General features: G+C 39.0%; 1 protein-coding gene across 7 annotated transcripts in view; it reads left to right on the forward strand.

Moving 5' to 3' along the window:
- Positions 1 to 18,621, forward strand: part of OC90 (otoconin 90) — a 1,698,850-nt gene that overhangs the window by 803,156 nt on the left and 877,073 nt on the right. For all 7 annotated transcript variants that reach the window (XM_044067044.1, XM_044067045.1, XM_044067046.1 and 4 more), the window contains one exon: positions 13,750 to 13,815. In XM_044067044.1, the coding sequence (XP_043922979.1) occupies positions 13,750 to 13,815 (66 nt within the window). The remainder of the gene's footprint in view (positions 1 to 13,749; positions 13,816 to 18,621) is intronic.

The following is an 18,621-nucleotide window of genomic DNA, read 5'->3' on the forward strand; positions in this document are numbered from 1 at the left end:
TATAGATATAGATATGGGGAGAGAGGGGGAGAGAGAGAGAGAGACAGAGAGAGAGAGAGAGTGAGAGGGGGTGGGACAGAGAGAGAGAGATAGTCATATACAGACATATCTGTTGACAGTCAGATCTGTCTGTATATGTATATGTATCTACATATATCTATATATGTATGTGTGTATTACATATATCTGTACGTACATATTCTATCAATCTCGATGTCTGTGCAGTAATTGAAACCTGGTTCAAGGCTCCTGAGAGCAACCCAGCGCTACCAGGCTATACCTCGTATCATGCTTTTTGGCCCCAAAACTCGGCCCAAAACAAAAAGGGAGGGGGAGTGTCCATATTCATCAAGGACACCCACACCTCCAGGTTAGTGGCAACACATGAAGCATCAGAGACCATCCAGGTGCAACTAACCGTAGGCAAAACTGCTATACAACTGGTAGCATGTTACAGACCACACTCCCAATCTCAGGAACCCCATTCAGCCTTCCTGAAGACATTGGAGGATATGAATGTCTCACCAAACACCATCATATTGGGAGACTTCAACTACCCTAACATAGACTGGGTGCATTATTCTAGCCCAAACACCTTAGCCCAAAGGTTCCTGGAATTCATAAATTCAAATGCAATGGAACAGCTGGTCACCTCTCCCACAAGGGGAGATAATATACTAGACCTGATCATCACAAACATGGGGACAATGTGCTCCACACCAGAAGTATACCCCTCACTAGTGACATCTGACCACAAACTAATCACCCTGGATATACATATCCCACCTCCACCCCCAACACAAAAGACTACAGTGAAAAACTTCTCAAAAGCCAACTTTACACTTCTTAAAACTGAGATGGTATCCTTTAACCCCACTGGGCCAGTGGAAACCACATCCCACAATGCAGAATCCTTCACAAATGCTTTCTACGGACATCTCCAAGAATGCATGGATCATGCAATCCCAAATAAAACCAAGACCCTCTCCACCAAGGGCAGGTGTCCTGTCTGGTGGACCCCAGCCATGAACAAATTGTATAACAAAAGAAGGAAGCTACTGCACGACAGAGCAAAATCCCATAAAGAGAGGGCATCTCTGATCAACACCAGTAGAAAGCTACGTTCTCTCATAAAAACATCCAAGGCCAACTTTGAGAGAAAAATCCCTATGGATACTAAAGATAACCACAAGGCCTTCTTCTGCTATGTTAGAAACCTGTGCGGAAACCCTCAGATATGTTCAGAGTTAGTTCACAATGACAAAAAATACACTGAACACACAGATATTACCAACATTCTGGCAGACAGGTTCAGTGCAAATTTCTCCCTTCCCTCACCCCCAAAAGAAGAAATACTTATCCCAGCTGAATGTAACCTCCCTGTCATCTCAGATGTCCAGCTGAGAACTGCCTTCAGCATAGCTATAAACACAGCATCAATGGGACCTAACGGTATCCTGGGTTGCGTGCTACGTGAACTCCGAGAGGAGCTAAACCCGCAAATAAAATGCTATTTAACCATAGCCTTACTACAGGATATGTACCTGAACACTGGCATACAGCAACAGTAGTCCCACTCCACAAAGGAGGCACCTCTACAGACCCTGGTAACTACCGCCCCATAAGCTTAACCAGCCTGGTCTGCAAAGCTATGGAAAGACTCATTATAGAACTCATAAACAGAGACATTGGGGACTTACAGACACTTGATCCCACCCAGTTCGGCTTTGTAAAGGGCAGATCCTGCCTTTTGAACCTGGTTGACTTTTTCAAAACAGTCACTAGAGCCATTGACAAGGGCAAAGCAGTCCATACAGCCTACCTGGACTTGGCTAAAGCTTTCGACACAATACCCCACTCTGGCATCATAGACAAGCTCAACAGCTGAAATGTAAATCCATATGTCACAAGATGGATTGCAAACCGGCTAAAGGATAGAACCCATAAAGTCAAAATCGCTGGAGCCATGTCAGACTCAAAGCCAGTCACAAGTGGTCTCCCACAGGGCTCTGTCCTGGGACCCCTCATGTTCGGCATTTATTTCTCAGATGTGGAAGCAAACATGGAAGGGTAGTGGCTGACAAAGTTCGCAGATGACTGCATACTAGGTGCCATAGTCGATACACCAGCTGACACATACATCCTACAGAAAGGCCTCACTGCAACGGACAACTGGTGCAGGAGTCATGGCCTTAAACTGAATGCCAAATAATGTATAGTCATCCCCTTTGGGAAAAACAAAGTACCCACATATTATCACATAGTAACTCACTGAGTACGGAAAAAGTAATCAGAGACCTGGGGACACAAGTCGATAGTGACCTCTCATTTGACACCCACGTTGACAAAGTGGTTAGAAAGACTTCCTACCTTGCCCACCTTATCATGTAGGGATTCACATCCAGATCAAAGAAGGTCATTGTACCCCTATACTCCTCCCTTATCAGGCCCATGAATGAGTACTATGCCCCATTTGGTATGTACCTCACCCGGCACTTGCAACAGCTAGGGAGACCCCAAAAGTACCTCACCAAGAGGATCAAGGGTCTCCAACATATGTCATATACTGCCAGACTAAAGAAACTCCAGCTCTATTCAGTAGCATACCGCCTACTTAGAGGTGGTCTGTGCCTGACGTACAAAGCCATGTCCAATCAGGAATTGATGGACATGCTCCACCTCATAACATCCAAATCCATCAGAACCACAAGAGCTAAAGATTTAAACCTCAGCACAAATATGAACAGGACATGCTGGAGGGGCAGATTCATAACTCAGAGGCTTCCCATACTCTGGAACAGAATCCCAGTTCATGTTAGGCAGAGCCCCTCACTGAATCTCTTCATGTGAAATCTTGACGAGTGGATGGGAGATCATAGGTTTACCCCAGGGGTCATCTCTGTGTCACTACTAGACAGAGGCACAGTAAACTAATTCTATTATGTAAGGGGTCTTCACTGTGTCACTACTACACAGAGGCACAGTTTTCTAAATCTATTCTGTACACTTTTGTACCATTACATGGGGTCGCGAATGCCACATCACTATGGCTAGGCTTGTAAATGTCCCAGGGCAGATAGCCTAGTACTAAACTATGTCACTGTGAAACTATATATGTCTATGTATTTCTACATCCCTCTCTATCTATGTATACATATATGCATATTATATATATATCTATATATACATACATATCTTGATATACATACGTATACACATGGTAGATATATATATAATCCTTTTTAGTTCCACATATGTATACACACAGTAACGTACTGATGAACATCCATTACTGTACAACCTACATTGTACATTGCACTACAACCTACATTGCTATGTGCACATAGCTACCTTCACATACATATGTATGTACAGCCTTCAGTGACAATTGCAGTATGTCCCTGGCCCTATGCACATCTTCATATATATAGATACAGACCAATAACACATATGGAGGGTTCACAGTATGTAGACTATTATATTAGTACTTTACATTACCTGTGTTTGTTGCAGCTGTTTGCGTAGGCTTTCAGATACTTGGCCTGCTGTCAACTTGTTTGTTTTGTTGTTACTTTTTATTTTTATTTCTTTCTTTCTCTTTCTCTTTCTCTTTCTCTTTCTCTTTCTTTCTCTCTCTCTCTCTCTCTCTGTCTCTACCTCTAGAGGGTGCAATGAAAGTATTGTATGTGTGGACTGGGAGTACAGGATGCTTTTGTAGGTATCTGCACATGTCCATGTGATGGCCTCTGCACCAATTGTCAGCCAGCATTTATTAATTGCATGCAGCCTGTTGTGTAGTAATTGCAGTTCTCACTGTGATTTCAGGACATTGTTATAAAAAGGTCTGTTAGGTAGGCGTAGCCCTTTCTGATTATCAGGGTGGGGACCATGCTGGTTTGCTGTGGACACTGTTCTGTGAGTGTAAGGGTTGGTATGTCTCTCATATTTCAGGCTGTGTTGTAGACACTGCAATGCATGTTGTACTGTAACCTGAGTATTCCTTCCTCCAGTTTCCTCTTCTCCATGTGTATGTAAACTGACACCTACGACTAGTAATACTGTGTATATGGGTGTGTGTGTGCTTTCCTGTGGAAATTGTGGTGTAACTGGTATATAGCAGTGGCTCTTGCAATCTGTTGCTATGGCTTCAATATTTGCCCTTTACATTCACTCCTTGTATGCCTGCTAGGTGTCTTTCCTGTAATGTGTTGCTATGGCTTTCCTATTTTCCATTTACATTCACAGCTTGTAATGCTTGTTGTATCTGTTTGGGCAGCAATTCCCTATGTGTTTGTTGTGGTAGGGTGGTACTGCATGCAGTGTGGTCTGGCCATGGTGTGGGCCTTGACACTTACATGGGTATTTGATCATTCTGCTGAGCAGGCCTCAGATACTCTCAGGTGCATCTTTTATCAGCCTCATGGAATGGTACATATCAGTGGGATACACCCATGAACTATTCTGATATTCTGTAGTTGTGACTGTGGGTTATTGTGAGCATATGTATTACTACACCATTTGTGATGTGCAAGTGGTGCATACTTTCAGTAATTCATAGTTACCATTGCATGTGTTGTAACACCTTTCTGCCTACTGTTAGTACATTTCACAAGGAGTCAGTGGGGCACAGTTGACATTTGTTTTCACATCAGGGACATCCCTGTAACTCAGTCACAGTTGCTATGTCTGGGCTCTTAACTATTCAACTATGGCAGTGTTTATCCTGCTCTGAGTATGTGTGTGGCTTGCCAGGTGCTACTGTGACATTATTGCCTACTAGCTACCAACTAGCATGGCCGTTTCTCTTCACACAGTACTATTTTACAAATACACTAGATTTGACAGTAAATATACATGACATGCTTTGTGTACTAGACTTGCTATATTCCCTTTACATTAATTCCTACTATTTCATGATATATTTCTTTCAGCACAATGTTCTTGTATAGCAGTCATGGCTTAGTGGTAAGTCATGCAGACTAGTGTTTCCAAGGTCCTGGGTTCGAGACTGACAGAGGTATTTTATTTTGCTGCTGAGCAAACTACAGGCCTTGTCATTCAGAGTGACTAAGGCACTTTTAAGCAGTTGTAAGCGGGTTAGCGCTGGTTTGCACGTAGCTCACGCATGCACACTGTCACTTAGCTTCGCGCACACACGCTTAGCTAAGCTCACAGAAGCACATTCCCGCTTATTACTGCTTAAAAGTGCTTACTCTCGCGCACACATGCGCTAATTTCTTTTAAAGAAAAGAAAATGGGGAGATAGGACAGTGGTGAAAAAGGGGGCACAAAGAGGGTAGGACAGTAGGAAAACAAGCTTGGGTTTTGCAGGAGGGATGTAGGAAAGGCCCATAGCTGCCCATTTCTTCATCAGCAACAGCTGTGCATATGTTTGTAATTTGGTGTGAAATTTGAAACCTTCCACCCCTGAGAGAGGGTGAGGACAGCAATATTTGTTGTACAGCCAATTGTAATTTCCAGTTTACATGTCCAGCAGACATGTGTGCAAAATGGGCAGCTATGTATGGAGCGTAATTTTTTTGTGTGTACAGAGTGCCCTTTTTTTTTTCAGGTGAGAGTGGTATGTCAGGTACAGGAAGTCGGTATAGCTGGGGAGGTAGGTAGGGGAGGTTAACAGACAAGACAAACAAGACGCATACAGGGGTGGTGTATGACACATGTGGGGGGGATACACAATTGACGGGGATGGATGTTTGGATATCTTGAGCCCATGAGCCCACAGATGGCAACAGTGGAACTGAGATCCCCATCCATGGGCAGTTGCCACTGTGCCTTCACTGCCCAGGACGGGGCTGTACTGGGGGCTGTGTAGGATGGGCAGCAGGCACGCCCGTGATTTGTGCCACCCATGCCTCAAGCTGGCGTAGGGGCCCAAGCACAGTATGCCTGATCTCCCTACACACCACAGTCCGGACACTACGGAGGGTGAGTGGATGTTCTCCTCCGGCCACGCTTGCAGAGGGGGGACGAGCCCCATCTCCTGCAGCGCTTCCATCCGCAGGTGGCACAGGGCCACCGGAGGAGGGTCCGGCCTGGGCACTACTGCCAGGTGCACTCGCCAGCTGAGGTGGGAGAGGTGGGTCCACTGGAACCCGCCTTCCCTGTCGTCCTATGTTTTGCATTATTTTATGACAGTTTGGGTTAGTAACGTACAATACCATTCACAATTAGTTGTAACAGCATGCATTAGTATTCCCATTAACCAAACACCCATAAATTCAAGCCATTGAACAGCAAGCATAACACATGCATAATTTGAACAACAATACACAATCCAACAACATGCAGGGTTGATTGATGGCAACAGGCCACCATGTTTGGATGTATGAACAGGGCAGATGCATCAACATACATGCAAATATGTATGAACCAATAGGACAAATGTCCAGGGGAGTTAATTGTGAAGACACATACCCATTTCACGTGGAATGGATTATTTGTGGTTATAGGGTAGGGTGAAGAAATATTTCATTAACAACTTCAAATACCTATACATATGCTGTACATTTCTACTAGCTGCAGATATATACACACTACAGGTCTGACTACAGTTTCCTAAGTGTAAACTTATGCATGTTGGTGATGGGAATGTTACTGCTACATTAATAAACATTGCATTTTTATTCATACACATTCATATCTGGCTCTGTTCAGCTACAGCATCCTGCTACATTTGCTTTATATGGCTCTAGACAACTATGGATGTTTGGTATTTCATACAACCATACTATCTGCATATTGCAAACGTACAGCAACATATCCAAATTGTGGGACACACATTCCAGCTTCAGTACTTTATTCCACACATTTCACTGTTTGGTTGCGCCTGTCACATTCATTTAATTCTGTACTGACTGCAGTATACTTTATTCAGGAGTTATTACAACTTTATTGGTGGATCCATACCTCTTTCTCACACTCTCACTTGTTTTATTTTTACAATTCAGGATGGTACTTAATTCTAGGCTTTAATGACATGTTTTACTTGGTTACAACAATCCTTTCCAACAGTCTCACTTGTGTCATGTTTCAGATTTTAAACGGGGATATATTTCACACATGTGTTTTACTCAGCTTGTGTAGCTGTAATTTACAGCCTGCTGCAGGTTATGTACTATTATATTACAGGTGGAACATCTTTATTTCAGACTTGTTTCATTTTTATTTTTGGATTACAGGCTGCATCACACTTATGTAATCACACAGTACTAGCAGAATCTCTCTTACACTGTTACTTGCACTTTTTATTAATAAGTGACTACACTGCACTCTTTTGCAAGTTGTCATACTTATATTTTGTAACAGTTACAGGGAGAGAATTACTAACCTGCCTGGTCGCGCAACCACACAAGCATATCGGCATAGGCTCCACGATTCATGGAACGGACACCTGCAGCTGTAATATAAATGAAGTAATATTGGAATACACATCTCCATAATATCAGCTAGGTTAACTTCTTACATAAATAATTACATGTAACTTACTCAGCAGTGGGGCGTTGGGCATTTGCCGGGCCTCCTTGATCCAACGGTTCAGTTGGTCCTGCTTCCGTCTCTTCAGGTCCACATGGTGGTGACAGACCTGTTCACCAGTCCTTGGTATTCCTGTGGCACTGGTGAGATCATGTGCCAACCGGTCCCATGCCTCAGCCTTGTATGCTCCCCACAGGACCTGGCCCTGCATGAGTTGGGCCTCATGATCATGGACGAGGAGCCAAACCATATATTTGGACTCCTCAATGCCCCACCTCTGTGCTCGGAAGCAACTACCCTCTCCTACACCTGCCATCCTGACTGCAAATCGATTCCACAATCAGTTATGCTGTGTATTCCCGCCTATGGGGCTTATATATGCCGTTTTTCCTGCACTTATCTGTGATTGGCCATTTTGTAAATGTATCAGCTTCACAAAACCTGCTTTGTCATGCTTCTCTTTCCATTCATTCCTATATATATGCTAGTACTGCATTTCTAAGAGCAACTGTCATGGCTTAGTGGTTCAGTACTTTGACTATGGTGCTTGGTATCCTGAGTTCGAGCCTGGCCATTGCTTTTTTTATTTTATGACTGTCTACACAGGCTAGGAGGTGTGTCTGTGTAAAGGCAGTTTTGATACAGCTTGCTCAACGTTGCCCGCTGGTTAGCTTGTTGGCGCAGTGCGCAGCTCCGCGCAAACGGGGTACGCTGGTTTACGCGTCATTTGGCTGTCAGCACGCATATTACGCTCAGCTCAGCTACGGGCACACAGTTTCTGCATGTTAAAATGCTGCTCAACCCCGGGCACTCATTTTACACCTGTTAAACCACTGCTCACCTACGGGCAGATATACTCAGCTTGTTAGAGTGTAGCTCAGCTATAGGCACTTCTGACATTTTTTTTTTTTTTTTATTATCACACATTTCTTCAAAATACATGGCCCATTTCATTACATTTTACATAAAATATAATTTTATATATGTACATATATGTCAGGGAATTCTTTCATGCTTATTTCACTAAAAATAAAAATTGATATTGTGGGGGCTCGAACCATGACTGCCTCCTCTTCAGCCGACGTCTCTATCGCTACGCTATTGCTTCTTGGCTTACTTTGCATATTTAGATCTTATATGCTTTTCCACTGACTGCTAACTGTGGCTAAGCGACGGGCACACCCGCGCAAACGAGCGCAATCACGGACAAACATCTTTAAAACTTATAAAAAAAAATATAACATATTAATTTTTACATTTTATGTTTATAGTCTGTGGGGGCATGTGTTGTGTTGTGTTTGTTGACATTTACGCGGATTCTGTCGTGGGGGTTTACTTTCGGGACTGTTACTCTTCTGGGGGCGTGTCCATTTGCAGAACTCGCCCTGCGGACACACCCCCTACTTTCTTACACGGACCGTGTTAGCCTTGGGTGTGAGTCAGCATGCCCTCATGAATATGTTTGGCATGCTGACGTCACACCGTTTAACTGCAGCCTCCGTGTAAGACTTGTAACTCTTACACGGAGGCTTCGTGAATCCTGCCCAAAGACTTTATGAGAAATAGACCAAACATATGAGGCAAAAATGCGGACATTCTGCAAAAGTCTGAACATTTTAGAGGCATGGAAAGGTGAGTGTAAACATAAAGGAACTGTTTTACACCATCTTTCTGACAGCACTCACTGGGTGCTTTACAATTTGAAAAACAGCAACATTTAGCATTTTTTTCCTGTAAATAGTAGTACATGAAGCAGATAAAGCTCCATGCATTGCAAAGAATTATTATTGGGTCTCCAATCATAACCTTTAATTATGGATTCACAACATGGATGCCAAGATTCGCCTGTCAAGCTTTGCTCTTAATGTGAATTTCTTGGCATTCATGTCTCGAACACATAATAAACAGATTATGATCGGTGACCTAAATCATATGACCCAGTCATAATCCTCTATATTACTTCTGCAGCAATACTACCAATGCTAACATAGTGCGCGCACACACACACACACACACACACACACACACACACACACACACATATATATATATATATATATAAAATTAATGCTGCTTTCTGCTCCACTTAGGTCCAGAACTCTCAGCAACAGGCATTTCCAGCAAAGATTTAATGTTCCTCTTGTTTTTAACTATAAATGTAGGACCATGTTTGTTGATGTCCACGTTGCTTTAGAGCAAATACCAACTCCTAAGAATAATATTCTATATATCTCCGGAATCTAAGGAATAATGTAAAATCATGTTGTTTCTACACTCTGATGTAATCATATTTGCAATGAGTTGAACAAGGCCAGATTGAATAATAATCCATCCTGTGAGACCAAACCTCCTCTTGTAATTTCTCAAGCAATGTCAATGAGTATCCTCTATTCAGAAACATACCCTTTACGAGTTCAGATTGCTTCAAACAATTGTTGTCATCGGAGTAAGCCTTGAAATTCTAATCAGTTGACTCTTAACCACCTCTTTCTTTTGGTGGAAGTTGTGACCACTGTCAAAAAATAAAAAAAGCATTGCAAAAAGTAGGTTTCCAAAAAATCTGTGTCTCAAATCCACTAGTGGGCAGCTTAAAAAGTTCAATATCTAGATAGTGAATTTTTTCACACACCCCCCCCCCCATGGTGTATATAAACTCAAGGAATGAAGTACTGTTTGCTAATGTCTCAACAAAAGGAATAAATTTGTCTTGTGAGCCATCCCCGATGATCAAAAGGTCAGCCAGGAATCTGAAATATCCCCTAACTTTGTTATGTTGGAGGGGTATCAATTTTGGCACCAGCTTTAAGTATAAATTGAATATAACATTGCTACTCTTGGTTCTGATAATGTCACTTTGTGACGAAAGCGCTTAACCTATCAGCAGTAGTGTTAGTGATTTATTAATGTGGTTTTAGAGTGACTTCAGACTCCTGAATGTTTTTTTGTTTTCTTTGTATGGTTTTACATTCATTCCTCTAGGTTACAATATATCTTTTACTTATTTAAAATCAGTTTTGTGTAAAACTAATAGGTATGTGTAAATAATCCTGCAATTGGAAGCACATACAGATGTTTCTCTGAAGACAGTTGTTCCACTAACTTTGTAGCAAGTATACATTATGATGCATAACTCACATAAGTAAAATGTGTCAGATTTCAGGAGGATGTTGTTGAATAATAGCTTATCCAAACTCCAAGCTTAACTATCAAAAAGGACAGGTGTCACTATACAGGATGTATATAGTTTATACGAAGATGTCACAAGGTTATTTTTATTGCAGTTGAATTTTAGGAAGTGATGTATAGCTCTGAAATTGCTTCATGATTGATAAGAGAAAACAGTGCCAAAGGTTGGTGCCAGTTGAGCAAACGGATGGTCATCTGGCTCAGATTTTAACGATTTCCTGGTAAAACACCAGTGCTTACTGCATTAGCTTTCATCTTAATAGTTGCAACCAGAATCCCAAGAGCTGCTACATAATGTGTTAGTTAACATGTCTTCCTGATTTACTCATTTGTGGTCATTCATTTGTGTTTGTTATGAGTGAAAGGGGTTATTGAAAAAGCATATCTGTATTAAGGAGAAATTGTTATGGTCGTCACTTTCACAGTTATGGAAAACATTCAGTAATCTTTAAAGGCTGATATCAATGATTAATTAACTTTTATATGATGACAGATTAGTATTTGTTGCCACACCAGTTCTACTCTACTGTCTTGAGTTTCCAAAACAATGTTGCATTTGTTGGTTGTTTTCTTATACTCATGAAAGATGTATTGTATTAACTAATCAGAGCTACGCTTTTTAACTTTCTGTTTCACAAATACACTGCTTACTTAATATGGTTTGTTGGCCACCATGAAGATCAGCCACACTACACTGCACCATTTCATCAATGAGCACTCAAGTTAACGCTTATTTCATCCCGCCAGTACTCCACTATGGACCCAGGGCTCCACAACATTACATTTTAAAAAAAGTAAAGTTTTCTTACTTTGTTCGGTGACTGTTGCTTTAAGAATAATAACCAAAAAAAAAAGCTTTCCTGCTTTGCCCACTTCCTGCTCTCCCATTTTCAGTCAAAGAAAACAGGAGCAAGCATACATGCACACAGAGATGGTGAGAGAGTACAAATACAGCACTGGTTTGACTTTTTCTGCAAGAGAGGAACTTTATGGGCAGTTGTTTGTTTTGAGGTATATGCTACCTGAGAGAGTTACAGCATTGGTTTTAGTTTTGCCAGAGGTGCAAGAGTGCAAATTTAGTTTTGTGGGCACTTACTTGGAATTATATGCTTCTTGCAGAATATGTACAGAGGTGTGGTAGTGAGAGTGAGCACTGTTTTACAGGCAGTCCTTTGGATTTATATACTTCTTCCAGAACGCATGTGTATGTGTGTGTGTGTTTGTGTGTATATACAGGTTTGACAGAGAAAGCATAGGGAGGTCAAAAATGAGATGTAGGTATCCTGCAAGCATGCTAGCCCTACTGCACACCCCACCTCCCACAAAAATAAAACACCATGCTGTAATCAGTACTAATTCTGATTTTGAATGGCTTTTGGGATGTTGAACAAAAGCTACTGCTACAGCATTTATATTGTCTGTAATTGTTTTGCTTTATTCATTGCACTAAAGAATAAATTAATTCATTAACAGGCCTGGATTGTGTAATCTACTCTACACATGTTGCACTGTAGTAATATATTTTTGTAGTGCCTTCTTTAGAGCCCTCAGCAAATGCGAAGGGTTTTACATTTGTCAGGTCATGTAGTCTGCATTATTTAAAAATGATGATCAGAACCATCTGATCTTCAACATCTATTATGTAACCATTGTTGCATATTATTTTATACAGTATTCCCTACTGGAGCAGATTTAAAGAAGTTCTGCAAATAATTACAGAGCAGGAAAAGGATATCTGCTTGTTGATCACACATGGACTGGACCACTGGGAGCAGAATGAGAGGACTGAGTGCTGGGACATATCTTCAGAGGAACAGATTAAGGAAGCAGAGTGGGAGTGCTTTCACTCTACAGGGTCATGGACAGACCTCATCCTATGGTCAGCATATAATTCTTGATGCCTTATAAGGAAACGGACATCAGGCTATTAGAGTCCAGAGGAAAATGACCAAAATTATCCAACAGATGGAGAGGAAGAAATATAGAGGCTATAGGAGCTTGACTGCTTTCTTTAACCGAGAAGAGACATCGGAGTTATGATACATGAGATCACATCAGGGAGATGTAAAAACATTATTCTGAACGGGATGGCAAAGGTAGATAGACAGAGCACAGGCAATAGAGTGCATAAATTAACTGCTCCCTGGACCTCTGATAATTTATTTTTTCACATAGAGGATTGTCGACCCATGGCATGGGTGGTGCAGAGGGTATCTACAAAGGCACTGAAGGGGGTATGGGGCAGGTAGAATAAAAAGAGAAGGAGAAAGATAGATATTGATGCAAGGTAGAATATTAAATACACTTATAAGGACAGACTACATAGGCTTATTGTCTCCTCCTTTTAAGCAAATATGTCATAATGAACCAGATTATTTGACTCTCTTTATTATTTCATGACAATTTATGGTTCATTTTCTTAGGCTGCATAAAAATAGTATTGTATAGTCTTGAGTTACATATGAGTTAAATATAAGACACATTGATTTATTGCAATTCTTTTAAGACGTTATATTTTTTCATGATTATTAATTGTTCTTGTCATTGTTCATGTGTATTCAGTGCTTTGCTCTGTACCAGGACTGTTATTAATAACATTTTCCTAAATAAAAAGGATCTTAGTACGCTTCTGCTTTCTTCTGACATGTCAGTGTAATGGTTGTGCTTCAGCTTCAATATTATCTTGTCCTTCCATATATCACCTTCTTATCAGTTTCGTTGTTAGAATCCCTTGCCTACTTTTACATACTAACTTACACATCTGTTTCTTCATTATTCCTGTCATCTTTCTTCTACCTGTTTTTTCTAAAATGCTCCTGTATCTTCCCTCTCACTTTCGTGTTTTTAATGAACAGAAGATAGGTCTATATAACCCTGAAGAAGTTTTCTGCTGATAAGTCAGAATTAGCTTTTTAAGGATACGTATGTAATTCAGAGGCACCCCCTAATGAAACGTATATAATATGCACATTTATATGTAGTTGAAAGCTAAGCCATTGTGGCATGTTTCTGTCTTTCTAACAAGACTCAATTTCCTTTTTCTTTCCCCTACCATGTCAACAATTACAGATGCTGAACCCCAGGAATCTGACTCCTCTGCACGAAGACCAGCTAACTTTCCTCCTGTAAATAGCAGTGAGTACTTCAAGTGTTTCTTCTTTACTTAAAATTCTAATGCTTATGGCATCCATGTTAGTGATAATGCAAATTATTATTAAATTGATGTTTGGATTTTTACTTGCTATGACTAGCCAAACCTCAAAAAAATTTTCAGAGAGCACATATTCTTTTAACTATGCCAACTATGTCTAATTTTGGATCTCAGAGTATGCTGATGACTGCAAAATAGGAACCATAGTAAACAACATTTGGGTCTAGTTCACATTGTCGTAAGCCGATAATATCGAATACGATATTGTCGGCACGACAATGTCGAAAATCCAGAACATTGTGCAGGTAAATGGAAATCTCTGTAAGGGGGAGATTAATATTTACCTCAATGTAGAGGGTCTCAGAGTTAGTACATTTAAGTAGGTGGGGTGCATGGGGGCTTGCCCCCTGCCTACGCTAGTTATTTTTTGTAGTGATTTATTTTTTTATGTTATTTGAAATATTACTACTTCGATCAATAAAGTTCGACCTTTATTGATTCGATGCAGTAAAATTTCGATAACGTGATGTAGATGTCAACATTTCAGATACTGAAAATTTGAATAGATACTATAAAATACATTGAAGACTGGGCTACCTGGATGGTTTGAAGGTTTAATGTGAATACATGTAAGGTAATGGCACATGGTGTAGTTGAAATACGGGAATGCAGATGGGTCATCAGCATCTTGAAGTGGTTCCTTATATTAAGGATCTTCTTGTCACTGTTGGCTCAAGTCTGACCATGAAATAAAGCATTATTAAGATAAAGGCTAGCACCGTGCTGGAGTTCAGGTTAATACAAATATGGAATCCAGAGACTTAGATTTAGTGAGAACATTGCATACTTTAATTGTACTACCTATAACACAATATGATTTATTTTTTGTCACTTGAACCTTGTTTGTTACAATCAATTCAGAGGCAATACACAAAAAAGTTAAATACTATAGTTGATATTTCTTATTCAGACATATTAAAGCAACTGACTTTATATTGCATACTCTATAATTTATTGAGAGGAAACCTGTGTTTGGCCATGAGAGACATTTTAGATCTTGAGTTCAGGACTAAAATTGGCTTAAATATTAAAACACCACACAGAAAGATTAGAGACAAAGGATTAGTATTTATAATAAGGAGGAACAGAATATGCCAAAGAGATAGGTGTTTAACTCCTTCAAGCTTAAATGCCTTTTTTGTATAATTGCAGTTCACACCCATACCTTTTTATGATGTCCAGAACTTTTTGGGGGTCTGGTTTCATAAATTAAGTGACTTACCAGCTTATAATAGGCAGTATTAGAAAGGGCAAAGAGATATTAGCAAAATGACACTAAGATTTTTTTAGTCTAGGATGTCCTACATGGGCGAAATTAATATTTGCCACGTATTATTCATATTTTCAAATTTATGTTCATATTCTCATAACTGAGAGACATACATGTTCTTGAGGTGTATGATGTGAAACACCAATGTGGGAGACGGAAAAATCCACTATCATTGCCTGCTTATATCACACTATATGGACACACTGCTAGTTGTTTGCTAATAATTATAACATAAGCAATATTTCCATATATACTTAACACTTCAAAAATGAGTGACTTACAAACTGTTGCATGACAGTAAGTGAACCCTTATGTGTTGTTGAAGAAAACTGTCTTTGATATTTGTACTGTAAGTTGCCCATCTTGAATGATATCCAGTATTATTTGTTTTGCCAATTATACAATTAAACACATTTTCAGATTTTTGTAAATATCTCAATAAACATGCACTTATAGAAGAATTTATTTTGTCAGGTGAAAGCTTCTGTCTGGTTAACAAAAATGTTTTAAAAAGATATGCCTAGGTTGTACATTTTCCAAGATATGAAAATTTGTAAATGTTTAAAAAATGTGAATCATAATATATTACAGTATTCATGGAAAAGACTATGACTGCCCCAACTATTATCACCCCAAAGAATGATTCTAACTGATAATGTTGCTATTTGTACTGTTTTAATAGCTTTTATTGTTCTCAAAATATTTGCATTTGTTTATCTTATGCTCTTTAAGTTTATTTTTCAGAAAATATTCTGGAATGGAAGATGTATCTAGGCTGCTTGAGGTGTGACATTCCACACCACATATGTGTCAATGAGTTTACCCAGGTATGGAATTAAACTACCTCTTGGGTTTGAGTTCAAAAAACACGAATACCTTTAAAGATAACCTGGATAAGTATATAGGAAATATTTCCATGGTATCCTGGAGTCCACACTTTTAATGGCCTAACTAGACTAGGCAGCAAAAATAACTAGGAAACTATATCTTAATACTAAGCAGACAAATGATTAAACAGTAATATTGTACAAGGAAACATTCTCTAAAGTAGTCACAGACATATGGCTAACCGATGGAGTTCAACTGATGTTTATGAAAACTGTGCAATATACATCAGCCATACAGAGAACATTCAAAGAGGTAATATGAAAGCATGAAAAGTTTTGAATTTTTACAGGTGATTGCCTAAAAATGTTTTGATATTCTTTCCAAATAAGTTTACTCTGCCTGATATTATTTTATTTTTCTGCATTTTCTGTTTTAACATTTGTAAGTAATTCTGAGCGAGTCTGTGAAAATTGCTTAGAAAACATATTTTAATTTAATATTTGATACTGTGGGTTGTATATATTTAATGAGTCATACTCAAAGCTGTATTCAAAAAGCTATGACAAAAGTAACCATTCTGTTGCACATATATTTTGATGTCCTCATGCTGTTCTTTGTAGCGCTCTGCATTTTTCTCACATGATTAATTGTATATCTTTAATATGAACCCTTCTATCTAGATGACATTCTGAAAGTGAAATTCAGCCTTTTCTCGGTGATTAGGAGGCTTTAACCTAGAGTCCCTTCAATCATGCCGTGGAAGCACACTAAATTATTCCTATAATCTACAGGGTGCTCAGTTTGCCTCCCACTTCATGTTTAAGCTAAGCAACCAATGTTCCTTACATCAAACATGGCTGGCATGCAGTGTCCTCTTCAGCCTTATTCCCATAAATTTAGATATTGGTGACTCCAACACTTTTTGTTATATGCCAGAGGAACTCTTAAGATCTCTGTCAAGTATATTTTTTCTAACATAATGATCTTTTTGCTGTTGTTAGTAACCACAATGAAATTATTTTTATAAGGAATGGGGATTACACCTTTTCATATGTCCTAAGTGGAAAATGAAGACATGGCACAAATTATGATGTCATTTTGGATGTGGCCAAAAGCAGATAACATGGAGCATGACAATATGATCTTACTTTTGACAAAGCCATATTAGGGAAAATGTATGTTACCTGACCTGTCAATAAATAGAAAGACAAAGTAAATGAAATATTGGAAAGAAATCAGCATACATAGAAATACTCCGGTGACAGAAATGACAAAACGACTAGATTTTACAGGCCATAGACAAATACATTCATCTACAATATTATACAGATAATGTTGCCACTCATATATTAAATTATTAAACAAATGGGTTCCCACACTTCAATGAAATGAAACCAAATAAAAATGTAATAAATAAAGGGAGTGAAACCAAAATTTATATGTACAATTTTGTTTGTCTTTGCCCTCATAACCAACCATTAACCAGGATGAGAGCAAAGGGGAATAAAAACAAATCACCCGTAAAGCCAACCTTTGTGGAACATTATTGAATCCCTTCCAACAGAGCCTTGTAGGATATTATACACCTGGAGAAATGGCAGTTTTACTAATGGCACATTTTAAAATCTGTTCTTATGAGTGACTTCTAAGACAATACCTTAAATACTGTAATCCCATTTTGGGATTATCAAATCAATGAATGAAGCACAGTGCAAACAGAAAACCAATAAACGAAAAATGCACTGTGTGAGGACAAAACTGCACCGGACAACTGAGAACCTATTACCAGCTTTAATGAACGTTAAACGTTTGACAAACACCACGTTTTTCGTCACATAAATTAGACTTCATCAGACAAATACAACAGTAATTAACACCCATATATATATATATATATATATATATGCTGACCATTCATTTAAACTAACCAATGAAAATCTATTGAACAATGCTCATGAATATGAATGAATATAAATGAACTTGGAATACATGACATTTAGAGAATCAAAATGAGATAATTTGATTCTCGATGACATAAATACATTGAAATGCAGAACAATATATAATTGTTATAAAAATCAAGTAACTTGTAATGAAAAACTATTTACTATACTCATAGAGAATAAAATAAATATGTGTAAATCAATGATGTATTATAATGATGTATTTTAATCAGCAATACTCCCATCTAGTGGTCAAAATCTGAATACGCTTGAATATCATCATTGATAATATACTAAATGAATAAATAAATGAAAAAATAACCATAATAAATATATGAAATGTGTGAAAAATGTGGTGTTTGTCAAACGTTTAACGTTCATTAAAGCTGGTATTAGGTTCTCGGTTGTCCGGTGCAGTTTTGTCCACACAGTGCATTTCCCATTTTGGGATTATCGCTACTCTGAAATCAAGTGCATTTGCAACAGCTCCAATCTTCTTTGGTAACATGCCTTTAGAATTTAAGTGCTACCTCCAAATATCATTATCCAGAATGCCTTACTTGTCAATGTAAAACCTCAGTCGTCCATCTGTTCTTTCAGAAAAACAAACCAAATGATTCAAGTATGTGATTCACTTTCCACAGCTTTCAAATGACTCTCTGTAATATTTATGCTACTATAACCTTTGA

This window comes from Protopterus annectens, chromosome 3.part1 (genome assembly GCF_019279795.1).
Source record: "Protopterus annectens isolate FY-2018-M chromosome 3.part1, PAN1.0, whole genome shotgun sequence".
Taxonomy (NCBI): domain Eukaryota; kingdom Metazoa; phylum Chordata; order Ceratodontiformes; family Protopteridae; genus Protopterus; species Protopterus annectens.